This window comes from Rhea americana, unplaced genomic scaffold (genome assembly GCF_003343005.1).
Source record: "Rhea americana isolate MKP2758 unplaced genomic scaffold, rheAme1 scaffold_352, whole genome shotgun sequence".
Classification (NCBI taxonomy): Eukaryota; Metazoa; Chordata; class Aves; order Rheiformes; family Rheidae; genus Rhea; species Rhea americana.
Genome location: NW_028186482.1, coordinates 276118 through 298609, shown reverse-complemented (window position 1 = coordinate 298609; position 22492 = coordinate 276118). Strand labels below are relative to the sequence as shown.

At 42.7% G+C, this 22492-nt stretch overlaps 3 protein-coding genes across 8 annotated transcripts in view; 1 reads left to right on the top strand and 2 right to left on the bottom strand.

Moving 5' to 3' along the window:
* The window catches only part of PAK2 (p21 (RAC1) activated kinase 2), a 49023-nt gene extending 45112 nt beyond the window's left edge, over nt 1–3911 (bottom strand). The window contains exon 1 of the mRNA XM_085311983.1: nt 3719–3911. The gene's annotated coding sequence lies outside the window, so the exon portion shown is untranslated. The remainder of the gene's footprint in view (nt 1–3718) is intronic.
* A 3508-nt stretch (nt 3912–7419) lies between these two features.
* PIGX (phosphatidylinositol glycan anchor biosynthesis class X) lies at nt 7420–16554 on the bottom strand. Of its 3 annotated transcripts, none has more exons than XM_085311978.1 (6): nt 16475–16554; nt 15209–15272; nt 14593–14734; nt 12326–12539; nt 10906–11006; nt 7420–9831 (listed from the first exon to the last, which is right to left on the bottom strand). In XM_085311978.1, exons 3-6 carry the CDS (start codon nt 14722–14724, stop codon nt 9667–9669), a joined length of 612 nt encoding a protein of 203 aa, XP_085168104.1. In that variant the 5' UTR covers nt 14725–14734; nt 15209–15272; nt 16475–16554; the 3' UTR covers nt 7420–9666. The 3 variants fall into 3 exon arrangements, with proteins under 3 accessions (XP_085168104.1, XP_085168103.1, XP_085168105.1); XM_085311977.1 differs by lacking the exon at nt 16475–16554 and adding an exon at nt 16289–16361; XM_085311979.1 differs by lacking the exon at nt 16475–16554 and adding an exon at nt 15984–16261.
* Nucleotides 16523–20919, top strand: CEP19 (centrosomal protein 19). 4 transcript variants are annotated; one of them, XM_085311980.1, is made up of 4 exons: nt 16662–16869; nt 17535–17696; nt 19336–19534; nt 19854–20919. In XM_085311980.1, exons 3-4 carry the CDS (start codon nt 19405–19407, stop codon nt 20213–20215), a joined length of 492 nt encoding a protein of 163 aa, XP_085168106.1. In that variant the 5' UTR covers nt 16662–16869; nt 17535–17696; nt 19336–19404; the 3' UTR covers nt 20216–20919. The 4 variants fall into 4 exon arrangements, 3 of the variants coding, with proteins under 3 accessions (XP_085168107.1, XP_085168106.1, XP_085168108.1); XM_085311981.1 differs by lacking the exons at nt 16662–16869; nt 17535–17696 and adding an exon at nt 16523–16606; XR_014896708.1 differs by lacking the exon at nt 19336–19534 and having other exon boundaries at nt 19854–19933.
* Nucleotides 20920–22492: the final 1573 nt, after the last annotated feature.

The window sequence follows — 22492 nt, the reverse complement described above, 5'->3', positions numbered from 1 at the left end:
ATCCACTGCTTAGGTTCTCCCTCTGCACAAGCGCCACTATTCCCAATCTTGTCTGAACATAAGGCTTCCCCTTGCACCCACGCATGTAGGCACATATGCACACACACTCCCTGCTTGTCCACGTCAAACCACATCCCTTGTTTTAAGCCTTGCCATCCTCAAAGGCTGGAGAAAACACCGCTTTTGCATGATGGAAAACACCACAAACAGTCACACTTGCAGGAGATTCTCCATGGTACTTCCCCAGTCAAGTTAACCTTGCTGGGACGCAGAATGAATATAGCATTGAGCCAAGTGCTACATTAAGAGGACTATCCTGTTTCTGAAATCCAACCTAGTAGATCAGGCTGGTGCTCAAGCACGTGAACTGATTAGTGACCTGTGAAGTGTAGCACAGTTAAAAGTAAAGGTATAGCAATCCCAGTGTTTGTACTGCAAAACTTAACTATAAAGGTATGTCCAATAACTGTTACTACCGTACCAGGTACAGAAATTTCCAAGACGACACTGTGCAACTACAAAGCTCTCAAAATTTGGGGCTAGATAATCAAATTTGAGTTGATTTTCCAAGAAGGTGCTTCCTTGGAAAAGTAAAAATTGAATATGCTGCATTTTTTCTGAATTTCTCTTCTAATCCAAGTGTCTCTGCTCTGGTAAGAGCACTGAGTGGTAGAATTCATCAGCATAATTAAGTTTCTAGAACAACTTACAGAAAGGTTCTTTTCATGTCTTCTTTTGACAATCTGTTTGCACCCTGCTGAAATTGTCACTAGTAACATAATTCTGCATGTATTCATTCTGTCCCTATAATCAACTCATTACTAATCAAGATACAAATCTTGGTATTTGGTATTATTATATCAGTAATTAAGACAACTTTAAAATAATCTATTTTTTGATCAGCTAAAAACTGTTCCAGAGCCATCATTCTCCGGGAACATTTCTCAATTATACAAATCAAACTTATCCAATCAGCATTTAATAAAAATACACAATTCATCTTTACAAAACTTTATTTGTAGAAGCTGTTTCATGTTATTTTAAAAAGACACTTCAAGCATCTGAAAATACAGTGTCATTTTTCACACCTGAGCTAAGCAGGTAGCTTAACTTGTAGACATCATGTCTGGCTGCTCAAGACCTCTTCTCCTTCTTCCCATCACCATGCCTACTCTAGCTCCCTCTTCTCCTCCTAAATGTTTTCATGAGACAACTCTCAAAACTTTCTGCTAGTGCCCAAGTCTCTGACACCACAGCTTTGCTCATGTTGTCACTGAGCCCAGTCATTCAGAACACTGTCTCTATAACTAGGACTTGTTTTCAAAAACAAGTAATTATTTTCCTAATTGTGGCTACCACACAGACATGTCAGTAAATGTCCTGCTTATAAAAAACAAAAATATACTGGCACAGAGCTCTCAGCAAAACTCTCTGCTTCAGAAGCTTCTTAATCCAGAAAATATATGAAAAGTGGAGGAAAAAAAGACAGGTAAGAGAATTCCAAAACAGAAGCAGCTGTTATTAGTAAATAGAGATCTATATTCAGAATCCTACAGCTTTTCATATTATCAGAATAATAGAATTAGAAGCATCAAAGCCCTTAGGATAAAGTTATTTAGAAACTAAAGTTGCTTGAATAACTTTTCCTTTTAAACATAATTTAAAGGCTAATTTAAACAATGCAAGTATGCATAATTTTTTAAGACACAGTTTAAAGCAAGTAGATTAGACCTACCATACATGGTCAAAGCATCCACCCATCTACCCCAGCATCCATTCCAGAGAGGAAACAAGAGCAGGTGCCTCAGAAAAACTCCCCCAATTGGCCAGACTTTAAGGTCAAGCTGGCACAGATTTCATCCTAGTGAATCAGATTCTGACAAACAACTCAGAGCACATGTGCCTCTGATACACTGAAACACTTTGCCCTGAGTTAAAACATTCAGGGTATCCAGGCAGCAGCTGAATGACATTTGTATTATTGCCCATTTATCAGCCCAACTTTCTTTTACANAAAAAAAAAAAAAAAAAAAAAACACTACATTTACACAAAGCAGAGTCAAATTCCACCTGCAACTTAGACAATACCCAATCCATGCTACTTTTTCAAAAGCATTTTTGTTCTACCCCAAGAACTGGAATATACCACCACCACAGGCCTTTCCTTCATCTAAAGCATTACTCAGTGAGTTGAAGTGCTACTGTGATCTTAAAGATTTCCCTCAAAATCTCATCATGAAAAGGTTTTGTATTTTTATGTTTCTACACTGTTCCCATTTCAGTTTACTAGTCTGCAATAATAAAATGACTAATTCCTTAGTCCTACGGTGACATAAAACTGGTACAGAACATTTGGTCACACAGGGATTATTTGTTAGCCTACTTCCACAGTAGGTTTGTGCATTGTGTTTGCATTGTCTCCTAAATGGAGATACTGAATCACAAAGTAGCCAGTCCCTTGATTTTTAGGCATATGCTACTCCAGGGCTCACATTGGGAAGGCTGCCCCATACTGAAACGCCAAAGAGCAAGTCCACCTTTAAAACAAAAAAAATAAAAAAAAAAAAAGAAAAAAAAGAAGAAGAGTGAGCAAAGAAGAAAGAAACAAAATGGAGAAAAGCAGGAGCAAGAAGATAAAAACAGAAAAGACACAACATGTCGTGCCTGAATTGTGCTTACAACCCCGGTCATTGCAATACCTCCAAAATAATGAGGGTTATCAATAACATGCTGCAATATCTGACCTACTTTCACTCCCTGTAAGACAGTATGTGAACTGATTTATTTTGGCTACAGGCAAAGTGCAGTATTGCTCCTTGAAAGCCAGCTGATTAAACTGTCTGTTCTCAAACAAACATTTGGGCAGTTGCTCATACATACCAGTCCCTAAGCTCAGGCTAAATCAAACTCTTTTTTCCAGCTCCCTGTAGCTTACCACTAAGCACCTACTGCTTGGACAGAATGGAAGTAGCGTGGACAAAATAGAAGGCAAAACATACTAACAGAAATAAGACAGAAAACACAGGAAAAAGANAAAAAAAAAAAAAAAAACACAAGCACAAAGACAGCACAAAGAGTAGAGGTTATACTACGGCCTAGCATAAAAAGGCATGAGTGACTGGTAATCCATGTATCACAGCAGCTCTAAACAAAGATTAATAATCTGCTGCAGCACCCGGATTCCCTCACTCACTGAAGTGAAGACAGAAAGCTCTCTGCACTATGTTTCTGTATTTATACAGATTCTTCTGTAAGAATTTTTAACATAAATATTCAGTGATTTTTCCCTCAGTTTAACTGAACTTACAGCAATTATGAGAGGGGCAGAGGACGGGGATGACGAGGGCTACCGAAAGCCTCAGGTGAGTTCCTAAAACACCTGTCCACTGAAGACAAATAGTGCAAAAAAGTGACTGCTTTGGGGACAGCCACTGCTGCTCAGCGACAGGTAGCAAGCGCACGACGGCTCCTCAAGACCAGGGAGCAACCCTCCCGGCTCGCCCCACCGCCCTTCCGTCCCCACGGGGAGCGCCGCGCTGCGCTCGCAGCGGCCCGGCCTCGCCGAGCTCGCCCCATCGTGACCCGCGCCCTCCCCCTGCCGCCTCGCGGGCGCGGCGGGACCCACGGGAGGCCTGCGACCGCGCAGGGCGCCACAAAGGGCGGAAGGTGTGGCGACGCGGCCGGCAGGTGGGAGCGGGCCGCCGCCGCGGGCACTCACCGGGCTGACGGCAGCGCCGGCCGCCTCCAGAGACGGCCCGGCAGCGGCGAGAGGGGCGGCGAGGCGGACGGGGCGCGGCCGCCACACGGCGCCTCCTGCAATGGCGGCGGCGAGACCCACCGAGGCGGCGGCGGCAGGAGCCGGAGGGGGAAGCGGAACCGCCGCGCGCGGCCACAACCCGCGAGGGCGGGCAGAGGCGGGGCGCCGCCGCGCGCCGACTCCATCTCCCGGCAGGCAGCGCGGCGGCGCCGGAAGCGGCGGCGCGCGGTGCCTCAGGGGATGCGTAGGCCGTGGGCAAGCCGCGCCCGTTCCCCCTGCGGGCGGAGGGATGGACGGAGGGAGGCAGCGTCGGCGCTAGCGGCGGGGCGCAGAGCGGGGGCGCACCCGCGCATCGCCCTCCAGGCACCGGCCGTTCCCGAGCCGGGTACGCGTAAAACAGATCAGCGCTGCCTCGGTAACGTGACCGGGAGGGGCAAGGCAGCCGGCGCACGTCCCTACAGTGACAAAAGCAAAGCGCCTCCAGCAAAAACGTGTTTCTGGAGCGGCCGCGGCCTCTCGAAGGGGTGTCCGAGAGCACTAGGGAGCTGCTCGTTCTTTGCATTCCTCAGCCACATCCTTCCTCTTGCCTTAAGGTACTAGAAGATTATTTTTCCATCGGCGTTGCAGATGACAAATTAACCCTTCTCCCGCCAACAGAGGATAATCCACCAGTTTCCCCTTCCAAGAGTCCATGTAGCTCAGTGTTTTGACATTATCACTAAAGGACCATGTGTGAACTATAGGAGCTGAGTGTAGAGTCGCTGCCAGCATCACCGCTTCCTATCTTTAGTGACATGAACCACCTCTTCTGTAGCTACTCTGATGCCCAGGTACCAAGCAACGTAGTAGTGAGCACAGTGGAGAAAGCAGCATACTTGCCCTGAAGACTTCTACTCCCCCCAAATTCCTAGCGCATATTGAATCTTCCAAATGACTTCCCTAAACATCTGCAGCTCTGACCTTACCTCTTCTTTCAACTCAGGCTTGAAGCAACATCCAATTTCTCCTTCAGAAGGAAAAGGATCCATGCCAGGCAGCTCCTCTTCATAACAAGTCTGGGGAAAGTAGCAGCCTCCATTACAGCCTCATATCTGCCCACAAGTCCATGGACAAGCAGTGCAAAACAGCCTTTCCAGCTTCTACTGCTTTTGGCCCACGTTTACTTTCCATCTTCTTTGTTATGTTCCAGAGAATTAATGCAGTGGGGGATCAGAGAAAACATGCCCCCAGGTTTAGTTTAGTTGGTTAGAGCACGGCGCTGCTAATGCCAAGATCGCGGGTTCAATCCCCGTATGGGCTATGCTAAGGGTTGGACTAGATGATCTCAAGAGGTCCCTTCCAACCTTACCATTCTATGATTTCTATGATAGACCTGCAGTACTTCCACTGCATCCTTCCAGGAGCAGTACTCTGCAGTGACCAGAGACCAGTCTGGTTTCCTTCCCGTTGCAGACAAGGCCATAGTCTCCGCTTGTCTGCCTGCTGCTTTATCACTCTCCCTGCTTATCAACTCCCTATCCACCTCTTTCAGCACCAAAGTTTTGCTACTTCATTTGCACTCTGTTATGTACCTCTACAGAAACCATGGCAGGTTTCTAAACTTTCTTCAGACATCCTTTGGCTCTACTTTCCTTCACTATAAAATAACCTTACTTCTTTCCAGTTCAGCTCCTGCCTCAAAGCCTTTTTGCGACTTTTACTCACTTCCCATTCTATTCTCCCCTCAGACATACCCTTTTAAAACAAGCTAGAGGAGTATTTTTCTATTAATTGTACACATTCATCTTTGATTCAGAAAGAGCCTCTTCACTGCTACGGGCAGCCCTCAAGAATCCCAGAACCTGGAGGCAAGGGAGAAAGTCTGCAGAAAGGAAGACTTTCCCGTGGTTGAGAGGATAGGATTAGAGATCACCTGGGCAGGCTAGACATCCACAAATCCATGGGCGCTGATGGGAGGCACCCACAGATACTGAGGGAGCTGGCAGATGTTGTTGCCAGGCCACTCTCCATCATCTTTGAAAGGGCATGGAGAACTGGAGAGGTGCCTGAGGACTGGAAGAAAGCCAGTGTCACTCCAGTCTTCCAAAAGGGCAAGAAGGAGGACCCAGGCAACTCTAGGCCGGACAGCCTCACCTCTGTCCCTGGAAAGGTGATGGAACAGCTCATTCTGGAGGTCATCTCCAGACATATGGAGGATAAGAAGGTGATCAGGAGTAGTCAGCATGGATTCACCAAGGGGAACTCCTGCTTAACCAATCTGATAGCCTTCTCTGATGGAATGACTGGCGGGGTAAATGAGGGGAGAGCAGTGGACGATGGGTACCTTGACTTCGGCAAGGCTTTTGACACTGTCCCCCCTAACATCCTCCTAGAGAAGCTCAGGAAATGTGGGTTAGACGAGTGGACAGTGATGTGTCTTGAGAACTAGCTGAAAGGCAGAACTCAGAGGGTCGTCATCAGTGGTGCAGAGTCTAGTTGGAGGCCTGTGGCTAGTGGTGTTCCCCAGGGCTCCGTACTGGGTCCCATCCTGTTCAACTTCTTCATCAATGACCTGGACGAAGGGGACAGAGTGCCACCTCAGCAAGTTTGCTGATGACACCAGACTGGGAGGAGTGGCTGATACAGCTGAGGGCTGTGCTGCCTATCAGAGAGACCTGGCCAGGCTGGCGAGCTGGGCAGAGAGGAACCTCGTGAGGTTCCACAAGGGCAAATGCAGAGTCCTGCACCAAGGGAGAAATAACCCTAGGCACCAGCACAAGCCAGGGACTGAGCTGCTGGAAAACAGCTCTACAGAGAAGGATGTGGGAGTGCTGGTGGATGACAAGTTGACTGTGAGCCAGCAATGAGCCCTTGTGGCCAGGAAGGCCAATGGTCTCCTTGGGTGCATTAGGCAGAGTGTTGCCGGCAGGTCAAAGGAAGCAATCTGTCCCCCCACTCAGCCCTGGTGAGGCCTCATCTTGAGTACTGCATCCTGTTCTGGGCTCCGCAGTACAACAGAGACATGGAGCTACTGGAGAGAGTCCAGTGTAGGGCTATGATCAGAGGGCTGGAGCATCTGCCCTATGAGGAACAGCTACGAGAGCTGGGCTTGTTTAGCCTGGAGAAGAGAAGACTGAGGGGGGATCATATCAGTGTCTATAAGAACCTGAAGGGAGAGTGTCAAGGGGATTGGGACAAACTCTTTTCAGTTGTCCCATGCAACAGGACAAGAGGCAATGGGCAAAAACTGAACCACAAGAAGTTCTGCCCAAACATAAGGAGGAATGTCTTCACCGTGAGAGTGACGGAGCACTGGAACAGTTTGCCCTGAGAGGTTGTGGAGTCTCCTTCTCTGGAGATATTCAAGGCCTGCCTGGATGCAACCCTGTCTAATATGCTGTAGGTGACCCTGCTTGAGCAGAGGGTTTGGACTAGCTGATCTCCAGAGATCCCTTCCAACCTTACTGATTCTATGATTATATACCCTTAACTCCTAACACAGCCTTTATTCCTCACACCCTCCTTTTCTTCCATTGCTTTAATTCTTTTAATTCAATCCTTCTGTTCATCAGTAATGGACATGTTCATGTCCGACTCTTGTATGCTGCCTTGCAATCAACTCAAACTAGCATGCAGACCCCTCAATTCTGTCTCCAGAGGTGCCAGAATTTCTTAACAGGGAATTGATTGCAATGCTTGTTTAATGACAGTAAGCGCTGGCAAAGGACAGAAAGTTTAACTTGGAGCTCAAATTCCATCATTCTTAACATTACAGTGGTTAGTATACTTAGTTACAGCTTTTAGAGAAGATCCTGTCTACTGTATTTTTATACCACAACTACTATGAATTTAAAAACAGCAAGTCACTGCTATTCACCACAGCAAAAAATATACACTGAGAAAATCTTTTTTTTTAATCTCATATTTTACATCAATGAGAATCAGTATTACCCAGGCTCAGTCTAGAAGCTGATCAGTGGATCCTGAAGGATGTTACATACACTTAGTAAGCCAGGTGCCCTCCAAACTGATTAGCACCCTGAAGTCTCCTCCAGTAGCAGCCACTTTTGAACTGCTCTGATATCATCTATTTGTTCTGAACTGATTGTACTAAGCCCTCTGTAATTCTAGCCCCTCCTGCTTCAGTTTCCTTTTACTATAGCTTACCACTAATATGGGCTTCCATTCTCACCTCATCACTTGTACTGATTTCTAAATCATCCACTATTAATATTTTGTCATAGCAATATTTTACTCATTTGTCACAAGGAAATCAGTTTCCTTTTGCTAGACTAGGATATTAGGCAGCTTGTTTTACCTAAGTAATTCAAACTGATTTTCAATTGATATTATCCAATTGATATGAGCTTTCAGAAGCAAAAAGATCTGCCAGAGACAAATGACAAACTGGGATGTTGCTGGCACAAGGGTCAGAGTACAACATAGAATTATGTACCTGCATATGAGAGAGCACAAGAACAAACTCAACTATGGGAATAAAAACAAAAAAAAAAAAAAATCTTGCTCAGAGACAAGTGTTACAATACTGATTCACAGTCTATCCTGTCACAGTGCTGCTGCACTGATACGGTTAAATTTGTTACCAAATCTCTCTGCAATTGTTCTCTTTTAATTTCTCCTTTCCCCCAAACAGATGCAGAAAAGTCATGCACTGAGGTAGCGGGTGAAGTCCTGGCACAACCATCATCATTCAGCACAGTCAAGGGAAAACAAGAGGCCAGTGTCAGTGCACTTGCCAACCTGTAATGGGCCAAAAATATATATATATAAAAAAAAAAAATCACAAGATGAGCTTTCTACTGATTTCAAGCAGAAGCACAGGAAGGATGTCCACGGGGATCCTGAGGCTACAGCTGGACAATGATGAAAAGCCTAGTCTGCTGATGAGAAGTCTGGGCTGCACATAAAGGCTTCAAAAGGAGGACAGAATCTGACAGACAGAACTTTCATTCACATCCCCCCACCCAAAATCACCTGCTTTTAGTAATTCTGAGTTTATAGGAATAAAATCTGTTTTCTCTGCAGTCCTTATGAGTTACTTAAAGCTCACAACACCACCTACTGACAACAACCAAGCTCTTCTGTCAACTCAAAGCAACTCAGTTTTTCCATTAGTGAAGTAACTTCCTCTCCATTTCCTTGTATTTATCAACTGTTCTGATGACTGAATGCAAGTCTTCTAAATATTTGCTTCTACTTGGCATCTCTTCACCAGCTCTCCTCTTCTAAGGATTATTTGTCCAGATTTCTTTCAAATTTTCAAAGCCTTCTTTAAAATCTGATTTATTTGACCAAGTCGTGATACCTCCCAGTCACTGAATAAAATGTGTGTGTTTTGGGGGAGGGGATGTGTGTTGGGGGGGGGTTATTATTTAAGACTTTTATTGTCCCAAGTAAGCACAGAATGTCTCTTTACAAACTTACAGATAACCAACCTGGACTGTGTAAAGAAGCTTAGAATTCAGAAATGTAAATGAGTAGATAAGCTTTTCATATCCTTAATAACCAATTCCCAAGTCAGTTCATTTATTAAAATTCAAGAAATACAAACATCTCCGCAAGAGACTGCATTAGAGTTGAAGCAGGCTCTGGGTGGGGGGCAGGCAGGGGAGGTTAAAGAGGGAATCAGAGATCAAGACTCTGTTCTTGACTGTTGCTGCATAGCCTGAGGCAAGTCATTTCTGCTCTTTGCAGTGCTATTCTCACCCTCCATCTGCTTTATTTACAATGAGCTGAAACTGTCTTATATGTGGAAAGGTGTTTGTAAGAATTAGGCAAAGAACCATAATCCATTATGGGACCCTCACATACTACCAATAAGTAATAGTAGAGTAGGATTCATTTAGGAAGCTGATGCAATCAATATTCTCTTAGTTTTACTACACTGAACTCAGTCATTCCATACTACTTTACTTCTGTTCTGAGCAAGTCTCCACAGAGAAGTGTCCGTATTTACACAAGGCTGCAAGAATCAGGCTGGAACACAGGACTGTGGTAAGAAGAGTCACGATACACACTAAGAAACTATGTTGTCTGAGCCCCACTGGAACGTGCATAATCAATTCCTCATATACCTACAAAGAAAAATAAGTTAATATACATATTTAACAAGCTATTTCTTGTTTACTGTATCTGTAGAGGATTAGTGATTTGTGATCAGACCAATATTTAACTGTCTCTTTGCTCAGGCTTCTGTTGGGATTCAAAAGCAAAACTGAGATGTGACATACTCTTTCAGTCTACTGCTCTTACTGAGAGTCAGCCACTTGTAGTACAAAGCTCAATCATCAGCCGCATTTTAAATAGTAGCCATTTATATTTTCTATAGCTTTGTTCTTAAAATAAGCTTACCATTGGGAATCTGTATCTAATACCGTATTCAAAAGATAAATGTTCATTCTATGAGCTTTGCAGATTACTGAAAAGCGAGTTTTCTCCAAGGCAAAAAACGATTTGGTTTCTTTGTGTTGCAGAAAGCTCCAAAAGCTTTCTGGGCAAGAAACTGCAGGTATCAGAGACATCAGCTGATATCCTAGATGCAGCAAGGCATGCATGTTACAAAGCCAACAAATTTGTTACAAGACAAATTAGTCTTATTTCTGAATCTCTACACTACCACAACACTTTCAAGCTTCAAAGGCAGTTGTTGACCATACTAAAGATTCAACTTTACCTGGCTTAGAACATAGAATGAAACTTCTGTTTATCTGGTTGTTACATGATTGGCAAAGCGTCTAGAAAACATGAACTGGCCTTTTTAGATGCAATTCCCTAAACCTTTGGGGTTTTACACCCTCTTTTCAACTAGATCATAACCCTGTTTTCCATCTTGCTACTTGTCTGAGGCACCTACATTACAAAGCCCCTTCTTGAATCAACCAATGCCAATTATATCTTTGTATTCCAACAAAACTATTAAAGAGAGCAGCTGCAATCAAGAGGTAGAAGACCACAGAAAATGATTACAAGCATACCAGAATGACATCCGCTAAAGCAAGCTGGAAAGGAAGAAAGCAGCCTCTGCAAGGAGGAATCACACAACTAGACATTTACTGGTCAGTTTCCAGCCTCTAGAACATGCTAATCACAGATAAAGGCAGTAATTGTTAAATGAAAACCAAATATTTTCATCAGAAATAAGAACTCACAGGTTTGTGCTTTACACTATACCACTGACAGGGGTAGTCTTTTCTCCCTGGACAGCAAGCTTCCACTTCAGAAGGTTTCCAACACTCTGTCAACAGGCGATCTACAGAAGACATTAATGCATCATCAAAAATCCAGATGGGATGAAGCCAAATGGCCTGCAAGACTTCTCCAAATTAGATCTCTTTCCTTCAAACAGTTTGACAGCATCAACTCACTGAAAGCCAAAAGGTGAAATAGCACAAGTACTGATACAAAGGTACCAGCTAATCTGCATATTTAAAGTAGTGCTGGTAGCCTTTTTCATGAATTTTCTAACTCTTCCATTCCTGAGATGGTAGATACCTAAGCAAGACCTCTCATCCATGTGGTATCTGCACCACTCTGTTTTTAATAGGGCAAAGAATTCATAATTGGTCTGTAAACTCCTCAAATCCAGCCATGTAGTTGCAATTTCTCTTTCTCCAGAACACATAAGTCATTCTTTCATTTTTCCTTGTTGGTATCCTGTTGTCACAAGCAAGAACTCCCCTCACTTATTTTATATGTTCTTACAATAGTAACAAATAGTTTTTCCTGCTCATAAGTAGTACATGAGGCAGAAGAATGGAAAGATTTCACATCCCTTTTCTATTGATCAGGCAGTCCTTCCTTCCCCCTACTCCATCCCAGAAAATGATTGCTTAAATAATGCCCAAGTAAAGAAGCTGAGTTACATTAGAATATTTAACTTGGCAGCTAGCAAGAATGATTTCAGCAAAGGAAATACAACTGATAGCAAAAATGGGCGCTTCCACTGTTTGTTTAACTTAAAATATCTGTTGTCAGTGGATATGAGATTCTTGTTTCAGACAAGTTTGAGACTACAATCATTCTATGCTTCAGGAAGACAGATTTCTACATTTTTCCCCTATACAAATGCAGGAGGAGAGGGTTTGAAACCATCAGAATATTTCAATTATTTTAAATACCTGAGTCTGAATAATATTAAACTGCATGTATGGCATGTACAGCTTCAGCTGCCATGTCAGAAACACTGTGAAAACCTATGATTTAAGCAGCTGATCTTTAGTAAACCAGAGCCTGCAGGGATTGTGACAAATAGACCAACTGTCACTGTTTCCAGGTGAAAGAGCCCAAACTCAGGGGATATAGCCCCCTACAGTAAAAAAATAGGAAAAAAAAAAAAAAAAAAAAAGATCATCATGTCTGTTAACAATTAACCTGCCTTTGGTCAGGCAGCAGTAGCATTCATGCTAGTACTGTAAAATGTAAGGGGAAGATAATGTGTCCTTAATTGGGGCCACTATCTTGCTCCTATTTTCACACGACTACTAAGAACTCCATTTCTGAAGTCAAACACAGATCCAGATTCCACAGTTATTCCTCTCTCACCCAAAGCATGTGTAATGAGAAACTCACTGTCACAGCAGCAGATCAGTACTTCTGGACTCTTCAGAACAACCAACACTTCCGCATTGTTTTCTGCTGGTCGGTGGTATCGTCCATGCACAGGCAAGGCAGCTCTAAAACAGTGGGAACACTGAGGGTCGGGTTTCAGGTATATAAGAACAGCAAGATCTGTGGCTAAGTACTCAGGAGCCTCTACATCAACAGCGTCAGGAATTAACACCACCTGCAAGTGGAGAAAGATACAGACGTGGTTGCCACCAGAATTCAGACAGGGGATGGATATGGAGGAAAGAAAAAAAAAAAAANAAAAAAAAAAAAAAAAAAAAAAAAAACATAGTGTGTGCCACTCCAGGATTTAAGGTCACTGTCTACTGTGGTAATCTACTGCAGCATCAGAACAGGAGTATAACTCCTGCATTAACATTTAGTCCTTCAAAGATTCAAACAAATTCAACTGTACAAGTCTACTGGGTATATATAGAGTACACTTTACTCTTCCACATTATCTTACTTCAGACTTCCTCAACAGGCATCTATATCTGATCAGTCACAGAGACCTCCCTAGTGAAATATGATACCAAGCACTTGCAGTCATCTGACCTTTTCTTAGACATCAAACTTGGGACAAGACAAACCACGTCCTAGAGATGTCTACCTTTCCAACTGTCTATAAAGACTATCTGTGCCATAAGCTCAGAATACATGTCTAGCAGACAAGCATCTAAAATGAATTAAGTTGAATCCCATCACATCATAAACAAAGTTATGTTGCAGGTCAATATGAACCACTGAGCTAAATATTATGTAGAGTTTTAAGATTGTATCTTACTACATGAACACAATTTACATAGAGAAATAGCAGGAGATGGGAAGCACTGTCTAGTCCCAATTTAAAGAGGGAGAACTAAGGACTGGCAATTCACGTCACCTGCAGTGGAGCCAAGAATTGCACATGAATCTCTCAAACCTCAGTTTCAGCACTTAAGCAGTGTAGTAATTTTCATGGCAAAGGATCTCAATTCAGTTCTTCAAAAACACTACTCTTCCTCTTTATTAAGTTCCTTATTTTTCCTTATTCCTACCTACTTCTCTGGAGAGCTAGGAAAAATTATTTCAGCAGATGTGCTGGTCTGAAACATGCAAACTTTCTAATACAAATGAATTAATTTATTTTCTAGAACTTCTTTCCCTAGTTCTGTATTATTCTAGTATTTACAAAATCAAGACTTGCAAGAACATGCATCTTCATGCCTCAGACTTCTGAAAAATCCACTGGACATAACAGTGAATCAGAGACTCTCCCATACTTTCTTTTGACTACAAAATTTAGGCATCTCTCCAGATGATGCAGCTAGATACTGGGAAATGACTGTCTTTTATAATTAAAAAAGACAAATTATTACAACCCATTTCTAATTAAAACCATCTTCCTCACCATTTTAGTTTCTAACACTGGGCCTTGTTCTATGGTCAGGAGCATCAGGTAAGAACTTCTTTCCTTCAGCTGCTCCAGAATAACTTTTCAAGTCCCTGTCCAATGAGTTATTCTTAAATCTGAAGACTTTACAATGTAATTATGCCATTAATACATGCATAATAGTACATACAAGCATCCCAACAGAAGTTGTCAAGTGTCTTTGCACCCATATGTTTTAACTGAATTAGCACTTACAGGGATTCCCTTAAGCCACACCCTTTCCATATCTCAATCCAAAATTAGCATGTCAATACTGGAAAGCAACAAAGAAAGCTGTGATGAAACAAAAACTGTGAAGCTACTCGAAGTCCATCAGAGAAGCCATTATTTTGCTCCTTTGAAGACTCTGATATTTGCTACAGTGTATTTACAGAGAGACTGAGCAGATAAGCAGCATGAAATCACTGCTATTTTCCCCACCACCACCTCTTCTGCAGGGGCTAACTTTCCTTCTTTTCAATCTAGGTAACTTTTACCAGAGTTGCTTATCTGGGGCTAACAGATCTGCAGTGGCTCCCATGTATGCACATCTATGTGTAGAAATATCACCAGCATATGACATAAAATATGCCCTACATCAAGTAGTGCTGATAAAGCTGGCAGACACAATGAAAAGTCAAGAATATGACACTTTGCAGCATCTCCTTTCGGGAAAGGGAATTAATCACCTGCGTTCTAGCAGCTGCATAATGACCACAGATGATACCTTCCTGAGCAAGGCATGCTCCAAACGCTGGCAAAAACCATACTCTGCCTTGTGTGAATAGCTGCCAGATGTCTCAACTTTGGGGCACATTACCTTTGTTAAGTTGTGCTGCTGTAATGATGCCAGCTCATAGGGATCCACATAGATTCCTGCTGGAAGAAGAGTTCTAGCTGCCACTGTACATCCTTCTATATCCTCTCCCATTTTACCAAGTTCTACCTTCATCAATAGGTCCCTTAAAACAAGTAACAGAGGCAAAACATTTATATCTGCATTTCAAAAGACATCACCAACAAACCCAGGAGACATGCTCCCAAATGCATAGCTATTAGATGCAGCTCTCACATATTTGTACTACATAGGATGCATTCAGAAAGTGCTCTCTGTCAAGCCATTCTGTCCTTTTCCATTTAGAAAACTGTAGTCCATTTAGAAAACTGTAATTCACCCTAATTCTAGATTCAGAACAAATTAATGTTTCACTTATTCAAACTGCCAACAACCACCATGACCATTTTAGAAGATAGCCTCCTATTCTTCTACTATAATTTGTAACTGTTAGTTGATCATGCTAATATTCATATAGCTAGTGTTTAGCCACATACTACCCATTTATACAGCTCAGTAAATTGATACAGGTGTGCACAAATTGTAAATGAACAAAATTAAATCACAAATATTCTGACGGAGTTCTTAAGTGATAGCTTACCTGTGAAATCCCTCTTGCAGAAACTGTTGTGTGACAATGGCATCCTGGCAAATAGCCTGCACATCTAAGACATCACAGAATGAATGACAGTGTCTACAGAACGGCACAGGTACTTTTAATTATTACAAGGTCAGACAATTTTAACAAGCCTCAGCAGTCTTACAATGTATGAATGAAGTATCCGCAAATACTCTCATAGGAAGAGAGAAATATTTCAATGTGATTGACAAGTATATGTTTCTTAGATCACCGACTGAGCAGTGTAGATCTCTCATGCTTCTCAAAATCAGAAGCTGATCCTATGAACAAGTAGGCACATATAGCTAAGCATGGGTGAAAATATTTGCAAGATAAAAGCCCAAATAAAGTGGCCCAAACTGTTTGATGTCTCTACAAAACGATTCCACATGTTCAAATTTAAATCGCAGAGATGTAGTAAGGGCAGTTGAACAGTCAACTGAAGAAGGAAAAAAAAATCCAAAGACATTTGACCAACGCCTCTATTTATTTACACACAAATCCAGTTAGCTTTAATCATCTATCATCATCTGAAACATTAAGCCTACACTCAGTTAAGCTTTAACCAAGCATGGAGGCCTCGATGGCTGTAATCATATCCAGCTGAAAAGATCTGAAGTCCTCCAAAGCCCACGCCCATACAGATTTGATGCCCTGGCTTTGATTGCCTCCGCATCCCTCACCACAGCTCGCTCGACTGATGCCAGTCCCCCCAAAAAAGCTACAAAACACTCTGAGCGAGAGGAACTGGACATACCCGCGGCTCCACAATAAACACGGGGAGCAAAACTGCTCGTTTGTCAAACGATTAAGCATTCAAGGATTTTGCCAAGCGCTTGTAAAAACACCAGGTTTTGCGAGCCCCTGTCAGAGATCGCCCTGGCTTCCTGCGCCTTAGAGACTTTCAGTCTTCCGTGGATGCAGGGCTTCCTCACAAGCCCTGTCGGCGCCCGCTCCCCATCCCCCGCAGAGCCCCAAACCGCCGCTCCCCGGGCCGGGCTGGGCCGGGCCGCGGCCATCCGCCACCCGGCGCGGCGCGATCCTGCCGGCTGCCGCACTCACACAAGCTGCCAGCCGCGCAGAGGAGCAGCAGCAGCAGCGCCGCCACCCCAGCGCCCCGCACCCCCATGGCCGCCGCCGCCGCCCGCCCCGCCCCGCCCCGCCCCTCAAGCCCTCTCCGCGGGGGCCTTGAGCCGAGCGGCGTGCCCTCGCCGGCCTGGGCCCTTTAGCGAACGCCTGCTCGCCTACTTCTCCTCAACTTGCAGCCCCAGTGCGATCCGCTTCAAACGCTGCCGCTGCCCTTCATTAGAATGCCTGTTGTGCCCCGGCGAATGGTCCCGAAGCTGTAAGGACCGCCACAGTCCTCCCTCGGGCCTTCAGGTAGCGCTGCGGGCTGCCCGGCCGGGGCCTGCGGCGGAAGCGGGGGGCGGGGCGAGCGGGCGGCGCTGTCGCACAGCGGCGGCGCAGGCAGGGCTCGGCCGGGCCGGCGGCGTCGTGTCGCCACTGGGGAGGCAGTGGCATCGTTCCCGCCGAGAGGAGGCGCTTCCGGCGCCCACCGCAGCCGCTTTGCGGGATCTTAGGGACGATCCCAACCTTTTAAGCGAGTCCTTCAGCTGAGCACTGAAACGTTGTGCGGACTGAAGGTGATGTCGATGCGTCGCGGCAGCACCCGCGGCTGAGTTTTCTCGCCTGGCGCGAGTATTTCGCGGCGAAAAGCTTGTGTCAAACTGCAAATGTTTTTCTGTTATATTTGGTAGAAAAAAAGGCACCTGAGCTTTAGGCCTAGTAAAACACTGCCATTTCACATTTGCCGCACCTTCTGCCAGTAGTAGCAATAATTTCTGTTTTTATTACTGGAAGATATGCTGTTCTTTCCCATCTTTCATGTGGATTTGCGTAAAGTAGTCTCATATTTGCATTTTTCTTCCAAGAAGGATTTCTTTGCCATTTGAAGCATGGAGGCATATTCTCATGATTGCTATTTATACTTCAAAAAACCATTTCAGTTCAAGTTTGAAGCATCATCTCATTTTAAGATAGTGAACATAGCTCTGAGGAGAAATGTGATACAGCTTTTCTGTCCGATTCATAGAATTATTTTTAAAAAGATATAGCTAACTCCTCTAGTTAATTTTCAGTATTGAGAATATTATGGTGATTTTGGATTCTTTCCCGTGTGGCTTTCCATGGAGAAGATTGATTTTTAAACTTAGCTTAGAAATAGGTTTTAAATATTAACACTGTCTTTCTTTACTTGGAGATACCTTTTTTTTTTTTTTGAGTCATTTCTTATTTTGGTTTTCTACAGTCTGTAGAGTAGTCAAAGTAGGAGACAACCTAGATGTTTGACATCCTTTCACTTAATTGAAACCAAAAGGAAAGTAACATTTGCATTCAGTGTTGCACACTAAAATGGGAAAGAGGATCTGCAGCAGCTGTGTTCCTGATCTACATCTCCTCTAATAATCAGGTGATTCAAAGGGGATCAGGGCCAAAAGTTTATGGACGGTTATTATAAAGCAGAAAAAGAGAAATTGCTGTAGTCAGTCAGACTTGCATTCTATCTTTATGGTTGCAAGACAGTAGAAAATAATTCAGAGGAAATTATAAAGGATAATTATGGAGTAAATTTTTAACTTCATTCATTTAGTAGCTGACGTATGCACTGATATGTAAGAGTCTAATAGTTCTTCTTACTTAAAAATGAAATCCTAGCATAAATATTTAATATCTGTAGAATTTTACTGTCTGTATAAATACACTATAGATGTAGTGGGCCACTCAGCTCTTTCCCTCCAACCCCTAATTAAGACTTTCTCCACCTTTTAAGTATCACAGAAGTTCCTAGTTCCTCCCCTCACACATCAGCTCAGCATTTTCAAAATTTCATAAATTCTTGATCCTTGTGAATGTTATAGAGCTATAAACTCTACCAAAGTTTGTGCCATGTTGAAAAGCATTTCCATTTGTCACTTGTATATTCTCAGCTTTTCAGTTTAATTGATGGTGTATTCTAGTTAGAGAAGAATGAAACAGTTGAAGTTTGTCTCTCTTTAAAACAATTGCGTATTTTCAGTGTTTCCTGCTTGGAACCCAATCATATTTTTTCTCCATTTCTGAATCTCTTCTCCCTCCTTATCCTGTCTGTCCTAGATTACATGAATGCTTCTTTATTGAGGTGATTGAAACTGGAAGCAAGCTTTACAAGAACTGACTAGATGCCCCTCCATCTGTAATATAAAAAAAAAATCTCTCTTTTTATGTAAAATAAGGAATATGGTATCTCCTCATTTGTGACAGAAACAGAGACAAGTGAAGGGAATTTGAACCATATTAATCAATTTGTATCTTTTCAAAATAATATATAAAAGATCATAGAACTCTGTCTTTATTATACTTCCTGCAGCATTCAGATTTATTTAATTTTGCAGAAACTCTTTTGGTCAAGTTAAGATATTTCAAGTTTTCATTTTAAATTTATTTTCCAAATATTTTTTCATATGTGCTCAAATAAGCGTACAGCAGAAATAAGTTATAGTATCTTTACAGAAAAATTGGATTCTATCTGAGTTCACACCTTGAGCTTTCATATAAACTATCAGGTGATACAAAGTTAAAAGCATAATGGTTAAAGAAGAGAAAGGTTTGGTAGTTGAACAATTTCCTGCCTTTCCAGAGCAGTGGGTATGATATGCAGTAAAAAGTTGTTTGTGAAGAAACTGTAGTACATTGATGTTTTTCATTTAAAATGCATAAATAAAAAGCATATTTTAGGTATCCTTTGACTATGCAGTACTTTGCTTAGCTGACAGACCAAAAATTGTAACTTACATGTTACAATGTTTGTTACTCAATACTGATTCAAAAGCAGAGTAGTGACAAATGTGCAAATTGAGCAGCTGAGAGTCATGGTCACGCTCAAAGAGCGTGAAGGAACATGTTCAAGTTCTCCTGAAATCAGGGATACTTACACCATGGCTGAGTGTTTTTGCTTAATTGAGTCACTAATCCCAATAAAAATTTGGGTCTAAAATACATTACCTCTGAGAATGGTATGTGGGGACACTCACACTTGCTTTCCCCTTTTTTTCTCTTTTTTTTGTTTTCAGCAAGCACTGAAGTCTCTGAGGGCATCTCTTATAAAACTGAATATACTTCAGCCAGTAGCAAGAGCTATTATGACTTACATTGCAAAAAAGTGTGGCATTTGCTTTCAGCCTCCATCCATTATTCTTATCTATAAAGAGGAAGACAAGGATAAAACTCGCCAGCGTATCATGCCTATCCGAAATTTCTCAAAGTTCTCAGGTGTGGTGTATTCTCTTGTGGCATTCCCTAGATCCACTCTACATGCAGTAAAAGGAAGAGCAATTTGGTAACACAGTATTTTTAATGACTGTTGGGGACCTTCTTGCCAGCTTTCAGGAGTGCATAAAGGGACCATTTTGGGGTGATACAGAAACAATATTGGCATGGTCTCTACTGAGGAGCCTGAGGCCACATCTTAACATGAATAGTGGCACTGCTAGGTTTGGATATCTCGTGTGAGGGTTTAGGAAAAGAGGATGTTTTTATATAATGAGAGTATTCTTGCATCTGTAATTCTTCATGGTGATCTTCTCTTTAGACTGTAGCAGAGCTGCTGAACAGCTGAAGAATAACCCTCGGCACAAAGCTTACCTGGAAGGAGTCTCACTACGTCAGCTAAAGAAGTTCTATGGTTTGCTGAAAGGTCATTTAGGAGGACAGAGTCTGGCTGAGAGCTTGGAACAGATTCATCGGGAAGAGACCATTGATCCAGAAGAGGATATGAACAAATTAGATGACAAGGAACTAGCCAAAAGGAAGAGCATCATGGATGAGCTCTTTGAAAAGAATAGGAAGAAGAAAGATGATCCAGATTTTATCTACAATATTGAGGTTGAATTTCCACAGGATGAGCAGCTAGAGTCCTGTGGTTGGGATGTGGAGTCAGGTGAAGAAATCTGATTATGGACAAAGATTTCATAGATGGACAGGTCAGAGAGAAAACCTAAATTCCTAACATAGACTGCTGTTATTGTACTTCTATTCTATTCTATTCTACTGCATCACTTTCAATTCCTGCAATTGATGCATATTATATTGACTATGGGGAATCGAAGGGCTAAGATGTTACAGTAATTTCAGATTTAAATAAAGTTTGTTTTAAAAGTCCAACTTGATGAAATGGAAATGGGCTAGCTGAACTTGAGTTTTTTTCATCTTTACATATTCACAATGCCTAAGTAACTTTAAATCATTCATCTACCACTTCTTTACATTTCAGTCAGCTTTGGCAGAAGACCTCACCAACTTGTATTGCTATGATTTCTGTTCATCTTCATCTTAAAATGAAGTGTTAAATATTTATATCTTGAAAGCAATGCTCAAGTTTTATTGCATAGCTGTGGTATTTATTGTTACTTGTTGGAATGTTAAATATATATTAGTCTATTTTCTGGATAAAGTCAACATTGCAATGAGAATGTTGAATATTCATATGAACTTTCGTATGTCCTAAGTGATGCTTAAATCTGCAGCCGCAGGTTACACAAATATAAATTCTTATATTTAAGAAACAGAATATTTAGAAAATAAGTTAGTTCTGACAGCACTCTTGAAAATACAGTGATTGTGAGTTGATAAAATAAAGTGTCTACTTTGAACTACTAGATGATGTTCTGTCAGTAAATGTTTACCTCTGGGAAAACGTGCTTACACTATCTGAGATAAGTTGTGTGGCAGAATGTCACAAAAGCTAGAATAAAAGCAAAATCTTTTAGAATAAAGCAAAATCTTCACTGCTGTTAAGTGATCAGACTACAGTTTGGAACTCAAGCAGTACTAGAGGAGAACTTGACATGACAAGTAAATATGGCAGAAGGTCCTCCAGATAGTGTTTTGATGGTCACAGAGGAATTTATCTCTGCAAATTAGTATTTTATTTACTACTTAAGGTTTTAATCCCACTGTCTACCTCAGCTGGTTTGTACTAGTCAAGTCCTACTCTCTTGTAAGAATTGGAAGACTAAGTTTAGGACTCTCTAAAATTACGTGACACCACAAGGTTCCCAGGTTTTGGCTTCCTGAATTTGGTTGGGTTGTGAGGTTTCAGAGAGAAGTGGGCCTTCACCTTGATCTAAATATCCTCAACAAAAAGATATCCGAGAAACTAAAAGGTATAAATTGGCCCTGAGACTAATTTACTTCCTGTCTTTCCTCCTTCTGCAACCACAAATGAATTAAAATATTCCAACTTTTTCAATAAGACTTTCATAGCACAGGAATTGATATTTGGAATAGTTCTTCTCCTAAAAATGGAAATGACAGAACTAATCCTATGAGAAATCTGAGATGAGCACAAATTAAACCATGATACTTTGTCCTGGAGCAGATGAACTCTGGAGAAAGGAAGACTCCTTTGGTTGAGGAGGATAGGATTAGAGACATTCTGGGCAAGCTTGACATTGACAAATCCATGGGCCCTGATGCTCCCACAGATACTGAGGGAGCTTGCAGATGTTGTTGTCAGCTCTCCATCATCTTTGAAAGGGCGTGGAGAACTGGAGAGGTGCCTGAGGACTGGAAGAAAGCCAGTGTCGCTCCAGTCTTCCAAAAGGGCAAGAAGGAGGACCCAGGCAACTCTAGGCCGGACAGCCTCACCTCTGTCCCTGGAAAGGTAATGGAACAGCTCATTCTGGAGGCCATCTCCAGACATATGGAGGATAAGAAGGTGATCAGGAGTAGTCAGCATGGGTTCACCAAGGGGAACTCCGGCTTACCCAATCTGATAGCCTTCTCTGATGGAATGACTGGCGGGGTAAATGAGGGGAGAGCAGTGGACGATGGGTACCTTGACTTCGGCAAGGCTTTTGACACTGTCCCCCCAACATCCTCCTAGATAAGCTCAGGAAATGTGGGTTAGAGGAGTGGACAGTGAGGTGACTTGAGAACTAGCTGAAAGGCAGAACTCAGAGGGTCGTCATCAGTGGTGCAGAGTCTAGTTGGAGGCCTGTGGCTAGTGGTGTTCCCCAGGGCTCCGTACTGGGTCCCATCCTGTTCCACTTCTTCATCAATGACCTGGACGAAGGGGACAGAGTGCCTCCTCAGCAAGTTTGCTGATGATACCAATCTGGGAGGAGTGGCTGATACACCTGAGCACTGTACTGCCATTCAGAGAGACCTGGCCAGGCTGGCGAGCTGGGCAGAGAGGAACCTCCTGAGGTTCCACAAGGGCAAGTGCAG

Coding starts and splice junctions, on each gene's coding strand:
- PIGX (XM_085311977.1), bottom strand. CDS start 16,355: ATGGGGGTGCGGGGCGCTGGGGTGGCGGCGCTGCTGCTGCTGCTCCTC. Junction 15,273..16,288: donor CTGCGCGGCTGGCAGCTTGT/GTGAGTGCGGCA, acceptor GTGATGTCTTAG/ATGTGCAGGCTATTTGCCAG. Junction 11,007..12,325: donor ACTGATCTGCTGCTGTGACA/GTGAGTTTCTCA, acceptor TGTCTTCTGTAG/ATCGCCTGTTGACAGAGTGT.
- CEP19 (XM_085311981.1), top strand. CDS start 19,405: ATGACTTACATTGCAAAAAAGTGTGGCATTTGCTTTCAGCCTCCATCC. Junction 19,535..19,853: donor AAATTTCTCAAAGTTCTCAG/GTGTGGTGTATT, acceptor TCTTCTCTTTAG/ACTGTAGCAGAGCTGCTGAA.